The following is a 13,808-nucleotide window of genomic DNA, read 5'->3' on the forward strand; positions in this document are numbered from 1 at the left end:
ACACGGAGTCAACTTTATGTTGCTCCAAGGCTCCCTTTTATATAGTAGTTGATCAAACTACCAAGTCAAAAAGCAAGTATCAACAGGCATGTTTCAATCCAACGATATTAAATGAATCAGGAAAGTTCATAGAAGAACAATAGTCCAAAATCACATTCTTATGTGTGGACTTTTATTACAACTCAAATTACAAAGGAATCCTGTTGATTTTCTAGGTAGAAACTCTTTCTTAAATGTGTATGATCCTCGAGGCCTTTTGCTTCCTTATGTGCGCGAAGCAAATTGTAAGCTTGCACACAAACCATCTGCGCAGATTTAAAAAAGAAAGAAAGCCTTGTGAAATTAATTAGCAAGGTGGAAGGTCTTTCGGTGGAGGCAAAATATTTTGATCTAATCCTGGTCCATTTTCCACTAGAAATGCTGTCTTCAGTCCCCAACCTGTGTGCAACTCCAGATGACAATGGAAAAACCAGACCCCTTCACAAAAATTTGGATATGTTAAGAATAAATTTTGAAACAATAAAGAAAAGCTCATCAACAAAACTTAGTTTGAAAACTAGGTACCTGGATTATCAGCTCTGAACCGAATAGCAGTCCAACCACCAGTTGGAACACCTACAGTATTTCTTTCAATAGGATCAATTAAGTTGTATTTTGCTGGATCCTTTTTGGTGTCAAAATTCCCAACGCCAGTTCCAACCACAAAGAAGTTATAGCCATGGAGATGGAAAGGATGTGATTCCACTGATAATAAGTTGGTGTCTTGGATTACTAATTCAACAGCTGAATTGAAAGCAATTTTACTGATTCTCGTGCCTAGATTTGTCCTTAGGTTGGCTGTAAGAGGTGCCCCTGTAAAATTGAACCGAGTAGGTGGTTTGTCTGGGAAATCTGGAGTATACACACCCTTAATATTGAAGTAATGAGATTGAAGAAGGGCAGTTTGTGGCATGGTGAAGGAGATGTTGTTCAGAGAAGCTGTTAGCCGAGTTCCATTTATACAGGTTGGACAAGGATTTACTCCTAGGCCAACAGTAAACAAAAGGTGTCTATCAACATTTAGGGGAACGTTTGCTGGATATTTGGGAGTATTTAGGCTTTTGAGTTTAGAGTTATAGCTCAAAGCAAAGTTCGTGTCATTTTGTGCAGGCAAGGTTGGAAGTTTTGGCAGAACAGTTTCTGGGATTCCCTTGTACTGGAATATAGCAGTGGCAGTCTTGTTATCCACACTGATTGGAGCATCCATGAAAGCCCTTGCAGCCATGAAATATCTTCCTGGAACTTGGTTGGCACGAACCAGAACGTTTGTAGTTTGGCCTGGCGCTATCAGAATTGCCTCCGTGGAGAATGGTTTTGTGTAGACTGCATCAATTTCTACCACTGTGAAGGTATGATTAGCTAGGGCAAAGAAGAGGTCATCATTGAGAGCAGCATTCACGATTCTCAACATGTATGTCTTTCCTCTTTCAACTTCCATGGCAAAAGTATCTGAAAAAGAAATTCAAATATTGAATGATGTTGGAAGCAGATATGTATTCTTAACAACTATATACAGTTGTTTTGATCAAACCGGTTTGAAGTACTCTAGTCAATATGAGTCTCTTAATTCTTACATTTCTCTGAACATGGGAAAAGAGGTCCTGGCTTTCCGTTGATTGTATGAGCATCAGACATATTAGGAGGTATACCCAATGCATTTCCCTGTTTCTCAACTTGTTCAACATCAGCATTCCACCATTCTCCTATCAAACATAAGCGATGTCATGTTTCATTCATGATTTTCTATAAGAGAACTTCAAGAAACTTTGGGGGTGAATTCTATATATATTAATGAGTACCAACGCTCACCTAGTATGAGTTCTTCTTCCCTATCTGGCTGAGGAAAAGGGAACGGAGTTCCTTGTTGTGGCAGGATAACTATTGCACCATAGACTGTTGCCCGTAGCCAAAGAATATGTGCATGCCACCATAGGGTTCCTCTTTGTCCTGTTACATTGAAGTCATAAACATAACTATTTCCTGTCTGGATAGGGCACTGAGTTATGTAAGCTGGTTCATCAGCCCAGCCATTGCGATTTGTTTCAAACCATGCCTGCAAGAATCAGAACAAAAACATTCTGTTTTAGCCCCTGAAAGTTGGAAGACTTCAATTATAATCTGAGTGTGATGTTCTTACCAATGGATGGACAAGTTATATTGTGCATAGTTAGTAACATTGATTTGAACTCTGTCTCCTTCTCTAGCATATATAGTTGGCCCCGGAAATCTCCCATTTACTGTTACCATTTGTTTTGCATGGCACAGTCTGCTCACATTTGACAATTGAACCTGTAAAAAATAGAAAGTTGGCCATGATATGAGTGTACAAAACAAACAATAACTAAGACCCGAAGTAAGCAAAAGCGCATTACGAAAACTGAAAGCACTAACATCAAATTGATATTTCTTAAGGGCAGCCTCAGCAGGTAGACAAATGAAACTGAGAAATCCAAAGACAAGGAAGCCTAAGAAACTTGTCTGCTTTGCCATTTTCTTAATTGGCCACAAGCTCTGAGTGTGTATGGATGAGACAAAGGTGTAAGTAAAAGGCATATTTATACAACTGAAATGGCATATGAGTTTTACAGTTTGCTAAGAGGAGAGGAGGTTGTGACAGATACATATTAGGTAGAAAAGGATTTCAATTGGCTGTACAGCAAAGCTTTAAGCAAAACACAGATGTTGACATTTTTAAAGCCATTGACTAACGTAGAGGCTAAATTCAAAATCTACCACACTCAAGCTAAGAAAGGAGTAGAAAAATATACATTAGATAATGAACTTTACCTTAACGGTAAAGAAAAGAAGTTTGCCTAGATTGTTTGGTGCTATAATATAAGAAGGTTCATGTTTATAATTAGCATGTACAAAAAATTGAAGAATATTTGACGGCAGTTTCATTAGCTGGTCAATCATAGCATATTGATTTAGACATAGGAAGGAAAGAAATTACTAAAATAAGTAAGTGTTCGTTGTGCTTTTGTAGTCATGTAAACCTACCATGTATCACCATTTTTAGATTTTTTTTTTTTATGGTTAATTTTATCATCTATGACATTGAAATAGCACCTTCAGACGTCTTTACTTTCTCTCAACTAGATGCTTCACATTTTTCTTCTTGCCTTCGGGTTATTTAAAATAAAAATAAAAAATGATGGATTGGAACTGTAACATGCCAGTATTTAGTGAGGGAGGGGAAAATAAAAGATTGAAACCTTTAATAGAACTGCAACCCTGCACTTAATTTATTTTTTTGGGTAAAATCACCGTCAATATTTTAGTGGTATTTTACAAGTAAAATGAACCACTAATAGATATGTGAAATTCATTTAACATTTTAAAATATATATAAGTAATTCCAATAGATATGACAAAATTCAGTAAACTTAATATAGTACACTTCCATTTAAAGAATGTTCTACGCTATTAATTTTTTCAATTTTATTTGTTATTTCACCAGATAAATATCCATGACATGAGTTCTGTAAAGACATCCACCAGAACATTGAAATTTGAGAATAAGTTTTATTTGAATAGTTTCCGGAGGAGCAATTAGAAATTTACTACAGTTTTCATTAAAACGGCCAACTTTGAAACTAGAGTTAAATTTGACGTGTCGCATCAACTCCATTTTCAGCAGTGCGTAACTTCAATAAAATTATTGTAACTTTGTATAGAAAAGTTCAAATGACTACCATTTTGAATCGTTTTGAAACTAGACTTCAAAGTGCTAGTCTAATTTTTCTCAGGAAAACATGGTCGTATTCTTCATATAACTAGTGTTATATATCTTTGAAGTTAATCCCTATTTCACTTATTAGAAAGTATAGACCCTTGATTACTTTCCAACTCTCAGTGCTAGAAAAATTAGAATTTCCGATAGAAAGTCCGCTAGGAATAATTACGACGAGTACAATTTTAATGGAATTTCGTTGAACACAATTTCCAAACATTCTAACACATCAAATCAAATATTTTACTCTTCTTATCATATAAATTAAGTAATTTGGGCAACATGGACACAAAAACGAGTTTAAAACTTGTTGAGCATTAATCCCACAAGTTTGGGCTCAAACTCAAAAACGTCCCTTAGATACACTATTATAGCACCAATAACCCTTTTGAGCATTCAGAATTTACACAACATTTATGTTTTGATTAGCTGGGAGGAACTTGAACACTGATGTCTAACGGTGATGATGAATATTTTTCTCTCAGATTTTTGCTGAAGCTTTGCTGAGGTAGCTTTTGCTTTACAATTGCGTTACTTATACTTCCAATAATTTGATCCTGTGATTTTTCTTCCTTAGTTTGATAGCCACATCTTATATATGGTACAGATTTTCCACATGCATTTGCTCTGCTATGCTTCTTCTCTGTATTTCTTTCTTATGAATATGGCTAGACTAAGTTTAACCCTTTAACTAACAGATCTTCTTGAAATCCAGGAGTGTCCGACTAACTTCTATGTAACAGTGGTTGCAATCTGTTTATTCACGTGTGTTGGGTGTGGAATTGGCCAAACAAGTCAATTCTTTTGTTCACATAGTCGTGATGTAAGCGCTTACCTCATGATAGTCGTGATGTAAGCGCTTACCTCATCATAGGAAATTCATTCCTATAAATAGGTAGCTTATGGTTCATTTGTAAGATATCATCAAGATCATTTGCTAAACACATCCCAAAGAGAGAAAAATCTAAGAGAGATACTCTTAGTGAAAGGCCTAAGTAAGAGAAGGTCTTTGAGAGAATTTTCTGTGGTAAAAATTCTTGAGTGTAATTGGGATTGGGGTTGTGAGGTTGAGTGTTGTAAACACTTGTAATATTTCTTCTTTAATAAGATCTGCAGCAGCAACGTGGACGTAGCTCTCACATTGAGGGTGAACCACTATAAATCTGTGTATGCTATTTATTCTTCGCTTACATCACGGCGTAAGTAGGTTCTGTCTAAGGAGGTTGGTATTTAAGTGGTCCAGCTGTGACTCTCCAATCTTTCCTGGGAACCTGCTTACAAAGGTCGGATTTGGGATTCAAATCCTAACAACTGGTATCAAAGCAACAGGTTGTGTTGTGATTTAGAAACGATGGGAGGCGAAGATGGTACGACGCACGGCATCGGTAAATTCGATGGTACAGATTTTGCGTTCTGGAGAATGCAAATTGAAAATTATTTATATGGCAGAAAGCTTCATGAACCTCTGAGTTCGAAACCAGAGGAGATGAAACAAGCAGATTGGAATCTCCTCGACAGACAAGTTCTGGGAGTCATTTGGCTGACGCTATCGAAGAACGTTACTCACAACGTGGCAAAGGAGAAGACCACCGCAGATATGATGAAGGTATTGTCTGACATGTATGAGAAACCTTCGGCAAATAATAAGGTATTTCTCATGAAGAAACTATTTCATCTAACGATGATGGAAAATGCTCATGTTGCTGCACACGTAAATGAATTCAATACCATTGTAAATCAATTGTCATCGGTAAAAATTGACTTCGATGATGAAGTGCAAGCTCTAATTTTGTTGGCATCCCTACCAAATAGCTGGGAGCCAATGAGAGCAGCGGTTAGTAATTCTGTCGGCAGTGACAAACTAAAGTTCAACGATGTTAGGGATCGTATCCTTGCTGAGGAGGTGCGCAGGACAGATTCTGGTGAGGCATCGACGAGTTCTGCTTTTAATGTTGAAAACAGAAGCAGAAATTATGACAGAAACTACAACCGAAATAGGGGCAGATCGAAGTCAAGGAATGGCAGGGGTCAATCCAGACCAGGACGAACATTTGATTGTTGGAACTGTGGAAAACCAGGTCACTTCAAGAAGAACTGCAGGGCGCCAAAGAAGGAGGACAACAAGGGGGCTGGAATCAACGCTGCTACGGAAGACATTGGCGATGCGTTGTTGCTATCGGTTGACAGCCCGATAGACTCTTGGGTGCTTGACTCAGGAGCGTCCTTTCATACCACCCCACATCATGATATAATGACAAACTACGTGGCTGGGAATCTCGGCAAAGTTTATTTAGCCGATGGAGAGCCGCTAGATGTTGTTGGCACGGGAGACATTAATTTGAAGATGTCAAATGGATCCTCGTGGAAGATTACAAAAGTTAGACATGTTCCAAAGCTGATGCGAAACCTGATCTCAGTAGGTCAGCTTGATGATGAGGGATATGATCTCAACTTTGGTAATGGGTCTTGGAAGGTGGCGAAAGGTGCTATGGTAGTTGGCCGAGGAAAGAAGATTGACACTCTCTACATGACGGCTAGCTGTCGTGATACTGTTGCTGTGGTTGACAACACAAAGAAGACAGATTTGTGGCATTGTCGCCTGGGACATATCAACCAGAAGGGGATGAAGCTATTGGTGACAAATGGCTTAATTCCGGAGCTGAAGACGGTGGACCTTCATACGTGTGAGAGCTGCATTCTCGGAAAACAAAAGCGAGTAAGCTTCTCAAATGCAGACAGGGAGTTGAAGGTCGAGAAGTTGGAATTGGTGCACACAGACGTGTGGGGACCTACCACTGTCCCCTCCCTTGGAGGATCACACTACTACGTGACCTTCATTGATGATTCAACCAGGAAGGTATGGGTTTATTTTATGAAAAATAAATCCGATGTGTTTAGTGTATTCAAAAGATGGAAAGCCATGGTCGAGAATGAAACAAACCTCAAGTTGAAGTGTTTGAGGTCCGACAACGGCGCAGAATACACTGATGGTGATTTCAAACGGTACTGTGCCGATAATGGAATCAAGATGATGAAGACTATTCCTGGAACGCCGCAACAAAATGGAATAGCCGAAAGAATGAACCGAACGTTGAACGAGCGTGCTCGGAGTATGAGAATACACTCTGGACTGCCCAAGACATTCTGGGCAGATGCAGTCAATACCGCGGCCTTCTTAATTAACCGAGGACCGTCAGTTCCCTTGGATTACAGAATTCCAGAAGAAGTCTGGAGTGGCAAGAAGGTAAATCTTTCATTTCTGAAAGTGTTCGGCTGCTTATCATATGTTCATAATGATGATACGGCTAGAAGCAAGCTTGATCCAAAATCAAAGAAGTGTTACTTTATTGGCTATGGTGACACCGAGCTTGGTTACCGATTTTGGGATGAACAAAATCGGAAGATCATCCGAAGCAGGAATGTTGTTATCAACGAAGAGGTGCTGTACAAAGACAAGTTGCAAAAGAATTCAGAATGTCAGGACAAGGAATCGGAAATAGTCGATTTGAGGGACTTTCCGACACCTGAGCCGCAGCCAGGTACAACCGAGGCAGAGGAACAAACAATCCGAGAAGGTGCTGATGAAAATGCTGATTCTGAAACAAATGAACAGACGCCAATCACAGAACTGCGTAGATCATCCAGGATCAGGAAGCCGCTTCACAGGTACTCTCCATCCCTCAACTACATTCTACTCACTGACAGAGGGGAGCCGGAATGTTATGAAGAAGCAATGCAAGTCGATGAATCGACTAAGTGGGAGCTGGCAATGAAGGATGAGATGGATTCACTATCGGCAAATCATACATGGGAGTTAGCCGAGTTGCCAAAGGATAAGAAGGCATTGCAAAACAAATGGGTTTATCGAATAAAGGAAGAACCCAATGGAAGCAAGCGTTATAAAGCAAGGCTGGTTGCAAAGGGATTTCAACAGAAAGAAGGCATCGACTATACGGAGATCTTCTCTCCCGTAGTCAAGATGGTGACTATCAAAACTGTTCTTGGACTGGTAGCAAAGGAAAATCTACATCTGCAACAGATGGACGTGAAAACTGCATTTCTTCACGGTGATCTAGACGAGGAAATCTACATGCGACAGCCAGAGGGATTCAAAGTCAAAGGAAAGGAGAATCTGGTGTGAAAACTTCAAAAGAGTCTGTACGGACTAAAACAGGCTCCAAGACAGTGGTATTTAAAGTTTGACAGCTTTATGAAGAAAGCTGATTTTTCAAGGTGCGAGGCAGATCACTGCTGTTACTTCAAAAAATTTGAAGACTCGTACATGATACTGCTACTCTATGTCGACGACATGCTAATCGTAGGAGCAAACCTACAGGAGATTGATCGGTTGAAAAAAAGGTTATCGGAAGAGTTTGCAATGAAGGATTTGGGAGCTGCAAAGCAAATCCTTGGGAGGAGAATCGACCGAAGCAAGGAGGGCATCAAACTCTCACAAGAAGAATATGTGAGGAAAGTTATCAAAAGGTTTAACATGCATGATGCCAAGCCAGTCAGCACTCCCTTGGCTGGACACTTTCGGTTGTCTAAGGATCAGTCGCCGACTACCGAGGATGAGAAGAAGCAGATGGACAAGATACCTTATGCATCTGCAATCGGTAGTCTTATGTATGCAATGATATGTACAAGGCCAGACATTGCACATGCAGTGGGAGTTGTCAGCCGATTTATGAGCAATCCGGGAAAGCAACACTGGGAGGCTGTGAAGTGGATATTCAGATATCTGAAAGGCAGCTCGAGTTCAGCTCTGTATTTCCGAAAATCAAAAACAAGATTGCAAGGGTATGTTGATGTTGACAACAGTGGTGATATTGATAGCAGAAAGAGCACATCCGGGTATGTTTACACCTTTGGAGGTACTGCAATCTCTTGGGTTTCCAAGTTGCAAAAGATAGTAGCTCTCTCTAGTTGTGAGGCTGAGTACGTTGCTGTGACGGAGGCCACAAAGGAAATGATGTGGCTACAATCTTTTCTGCGGGAATTGGATCAGGACCACGAGGGAAGTGTGCTATATTGTGATAGCCAAAGTGCCATTCATTTGGCAAAGAACCCGGTCTACCATGCTCGAACGAAGCACATACAACTCCGGTACCATTTCATTAGATCAGCTTTGGAAGATGGAGCGCTAGTGCTTGAGAAGATCGCAGGGAGTCAGAATCCAGCAGACATGCTGACAAAGGCAGTGACGATAGACAAACTGAAGCTATGCTCAGCTTCAGTTGGCCTGCACGAAGTATGAAACTAGGAAAGAGCTGCTGCATCGATCAAAGTGTGAAGACAAATTAAAATTAGTCTTCAAGTGGGAGATTTGTTGGGTGTGGAATTGGCCAAACAAGTCAATTCTTTTGTTCACATAGTCGTGATGTAAGCGCTTACCTCATGATAGTCGTGATGTAAGCGCTTACCTCATCATAGGAAATTCATTCCTATAAATAGGTAGCTTATGGTTCATTTGTAAGATATCATCAAGATCATTTGCTAAACACATCCCAAAGAGAGAAAAATCTAAGAGAAATACTCTTAGTGAAAGGCCTAAGTAAGAGAAGGTCTTTGAGAGAATTTTCTGTGGTAAAAATTCTTGAGTGTAATTGGGATTGGGGTTGTGAGGTTGAGTGTTGTAAACACTTGTAATATTTCTTCTTTAATAAGATCTGCAGCAGCAACGTGGACGTAGCTCTCACATTGAAGGTGAACCACTATAAATCTGTGTGTGCTATTTATTCTTCGCTTACATCACGGCGTAAGTAGGTTCTGTCTAAGGAGGTTGGTATTTAAGTGGTCCAGCTGTGACCCTCCAATCTTTCTTGGGAACCTGCTTACAAAGGTCGGATTTGGGATTCAAATCCTAACAACGTGACCATGCAACATAACTACATTCTTGAATTCAAATCAGGGAGTGAAAACTAGAAACAGAGGAATTATGACAGATAACGTGAAAGAAGAAAGCATGGTGTGCCACTATTAGCAAAAGAACAGTAACCACATACTACGTGCACCAATTTTGAATAGTCAAAGGATTATTAGTAGGAGTAATATTTAAGGGACTATTTTGGGTTTGAGTGCAAACCTGAGGGAATATTTTGGGCTTTTTCTCTAATTTACAGCGTACAATAATATTTTATTGGTGTCTTGGCAATATTGTACATAGGTGATTGAACTCAACAAATTTAGGACTTTGCTGAATGTCCAACGTCGGTTGGTTATCACTCCTTCAAGAACAAACTACTTTTCCTGTTAGAATCAAACTTAACTAACCTAGCCGCTGTGTGTAGCTATTCCTTGACAAGCTTCTGTCTTCATCGTTCATGAAGGAGCCTAATCACATGAAAAATACAAATTATATGAACAGTAATAGCAGAAGTTATTTTCCAACTTTTTAATGATTATGTGATCTTGGACCTATCGAATATGAGAAAATTGAAAAATTATTTTTAAAAATTATTTTTCTTATATAGGTGCCATAGATGCATCTAGGTTTTGATTACTGGGAACTTCAACACCAACGTCTAGCGGTGATGCTGCATATGTTTAAGTCAGATTATTGTAAAATCATTAATGAGATTTGTTCTGCTTTACATTTATATCACTTAACTCTTGTATTTACTATATTTCAATCCTGCGACTTCTCTTTCTTAGTTTGATTGAAAACCTGAAAGAGAGAGTTATAACAGTAAAGTGAAGGAAGAAGGAATCGACACCATTGGTGTGCCACAACCAGCAAAAATTGTTTTATTGCTAGACCATGAGGGCTTCGGCTGTTATAGAGGTAAACAGTAACCACAGATTGAATTGGCACCAATTTTGAATACTCAAAGAACCGTTAGTGCTCACGTGTAAATTTAACTGATGATTTTAGTTTGTACTCAAACTTAAGGGATTATTTTGAGGTTTTTCTCTAAATTTACGGGGCACAACAGCTTTGTTGGCGTCTTGGCATATTTTTTACATGGATGATTGAACTCAAATTTTAGGACTTTTCTTAAGAAAACAGGTACTAACTAGATTAATTCAGGTTTCGTATAATTGATAAATCTGTCAAGTCCAAAGCAAGTATCAACATATTGTATTTCAATCCAACGAGTTTACGCTAGATTAAGCAGGGAAGTTCAATAAAAAACAACAGTCCAAAATCACATTTTTTTTGTGTGGACCTTTATTACAACTCACATTACAAACCAATCCAAAGGAATCCCTTTAATTTCCTGGATAGAAACTCCTTTTCTTAATTTTGCACATTTTTCCTACGCACACTGTCTAAAGATCTTCGAAGCCTTGTGCTTCCTTATGGGGCACGAAACAGATTGTATTAAACTTGCACAAGAAATCCATTTATACACATTCAAAGAAAGCCTTGAGAACTTAGCAGCGTGGAAGGTCCTTTGGTGGAGGCAGAATATTTTGATCTGATCCTGGCCCATCTTCCACTAAAAATGCTGTTTTTAGTCCCCAACCAGTATGCAACTCCAGATGACAGTGGAAGAACCAGACCCCTTCACAAAAAGTTGGATATGTCAAGTATAAATTTTGAAATAATAAAGAAAAGTTCATCAACGTGACTTAGTTTGAAAACTAGGCACCTGGATTATCAGCTCTGAACCGAATAGCAGTCCAACCACCAGTTGGAACGCCAACAGTATTTCTTTCTATAGGATCAATCAAGTTATATTTTGCTGGATCCTTTTTGGGGTTAAAGTTTCCGAGGCCAGTTCCAACCACGAAGAAATTATAGCCATGGAGATGGAAAGGATGTGATTCCACCGACAACAAATTGGTGTCTTGGATTACTAATTCAACAGTGGAATTGAAAGCAATTTTACTGATTCTTGTGCCTAGATTTGTCCTTAGGTTGGCTGTAAGGGGAGCTCCTGTAAAATTGAACGGAGTAGGTGGTTTGTCGGGGAAGTCTGGAGTGTACACACCCTTAATGTTGAAGTAATGAGATTGAAGAAGTGCAGTTTGTGGCATTGTAAAGGAAATGTTGTTCAGAGAAGCTGTTAGCCGAGTTCCATTTATACAGGTGGGACAAGGATTTATCCCTAGGCCAACTGTAAACAAGAGGTGTCGATCAACTTTTAGGGGAACGTTTGCTGGATATTTGGGTGTATTAAGGCTTTTGAGTTTAGAGCTATAGCTCAAGGCAAAGTCTGAGTCATTTTGTGCAGGCAAGGTTGGAAGTTTTGGCAGAACAATTTCTGGGATTCCCTTGTACTGAAATATAGCAGTAGCAGTCTTGTTATCCACACTGATTGGAGCATCCATGAAGGCCCTTGCGGCCATGAAGTATCTTCCTGGAACTTGGTTTGCACGAACCAGAACGTTTGTAGTCTGGCCTGGTGCAATCAGAATGGCCTCTGTGGTGAATGGTTTCGTGTAGACTGCATCAATTTCCACCACTGTGAAGGTATGATTAGCCAGGGCCAAAAAGAGCTCATCATTAAGAGCAGCGTTGACAATTCTCAACATGTATGTCTTTCCTTTTTCAACTTCCATGGCAAATGTATCTGAGAAAGAAATTCAAATAATTGAATTATGGTTAGAATGTGTATTGTTTGGATACAAAAGTTCTGACAACCATATTTATTTTGATACGATCGGGTTTGACTACTTTAATAAGCATCAATATCTTAATTCTTACGTTTCTCAGAACATGGAAAAAGAGGCCCTGGCTTTCCATTAATCGTGTGAGCATCAGACATATTAGGAGGAATACCCAATGCATTTCCTTGTTTCTCGACTTGTTCAACATCAGAATTCCACCATTCTCCTATCAAACATAAGCGATGTCATGTTTCGTTCATGCTTTTCCGTAACAGAACTTCAAGGAATTCTGGGGGTGAATTCTATATATATTAAAGAGTGCCAACACTCACCTAGTACGAGTACTTCTTCCCTATCTGGTTGTGGAAAAGGGAAGGGAGTTCCTTGCTGTGGGAGGATGACTATTGCACCATAGACGGTTGCCCTTAGCCAAAGAATATGTGCATGCCACCATAAGGTTCCTCTTTGTCCTGTTACATTGAAGTCATAAACATAACTATTTCCTGTCTGGATAGGGCACTGAGTTATGTAAGCCGGTCCGTCTGCCCAACCATTACGATATTGTTTCAAACCATGCCTGCAAGAATCCGAATAGGAAAGTGTTTGACTTTGTGCCCCAGAAATTAGAGCCTTAAAATGGGTTTAGCAATTATCATCTGAATTTGATGTTCTTACCAATGGATAGACAAGTTATATTGTGCATAGTTAGTAACATTGATTTGAACTCTATCTCCTTCTCTAGCATATATATTTGGCCCCGGAAATCTCCCATTTACTGTTACCATTTGTTTTGCATGGCACAATCTGCTCACATTTGACACTTTAACCTGTAAAAGACAGAAAGTTGGCCATGATGAAAAAAGGAACCAAATGAGTGTATAAAACAAACAACATTTATGAACAAGAGTAACAAAAGCACATTATGAAGCACTAACATCAAATTGATATTTTTTAAGGGCAGCTTCAGCAGGTAGACAAATGAAACAGAGAAATCCAAAGACAAGGAAGCCTAAGAAACTTGTCTGCTTTGCCATTTTTCTTAATTGGCCACAAGCTCTGAGAGAATTGTGTGTATGGATGAGACAAAGGTGCAAATAAGATGCATATTTATACAAGTGAAATGGCAAAGATACTTTGAGTTTTTCAGTTTGTTAAGGGGAGAAGATGTTGTAACAGAGATTAGGTAGAAAAGAATTTCAATGGGCACTGCAAAGCTTTGAAGCAAATACTGATGAAGACATTTTGTGAGCCATTGACTGGCGTAAAGGCTAAAATCAAAAGGCGAACACACTCAATCTAAAAAGGAGGAGAAGAATATAAAATAGTGTATGAACTTACCTTAACGTAAAGAAAGAAGTAAGTTCACTGTTTGGTGCCATTGCATTTGGTGGTGGACGTTAATTAGCATGTAAAACGAGACACACCCCTTAACTCCTTAAGGACCGTTTCTCTAGCATCAGACTTTTCTTTCTGACAATAC

At 39.2% G+C, this 13,808-nt stretch overlaps 1 protein-coding gene and 1 pseudogene across 1 annotated transcript; both read right to left on the minus strand.

Annotated features, from left to right (window-relative positions):
* Nucleotides 1–107: 107 nt before the first annotated feature.
* Nucleotides 108–2,618, minus strand: LOC132624949 (laccase-11-like; annotated as a pseudogene).
* Nucleotides 2,619–10,830: 8,212 nt separating this feature from the next.
* Nucleotides 10,831–13,418, minus strand: LOC132623823 (laccase-11-like). The gene is made up of 6 exons (XM_060338637.1): nt 13,264–13,418; nt 13,004–13,155; nt 12,661–12,905; nt 12,426–12,554; nt 11,368–12,291; nt 10,831–11,280 (listed from the first exon to the last, which is right to left on the minus strand). Exons 1-6 carry the CDS (start codon nt 13,360–13,362, stop codon nt 11,150–11,152), a joined length of 1,680 nt encoding a protein of 559 aa, XP_060194620.1. The 5' UTR covers nt 13,363–13,418; the 3' UTR covers nt 10,831–11,149.
* Nucleotides 13,419–13,808: the final 390 nt, after the last annotated feature.

This window comes from Lycium barbarum, chromosome 12 (assembly GCF_019175385.1).
Source record: "Lycium barbarum isolate Lr01 chromosome 12, ASM1917538v2, whole genome shotgun sequence".
NCBI lineage: Eukaryota > Viridiplantae > Streptophyta > Magnoliopsida > Solanales > Solanaceae > Lycium > Lycium barbarum.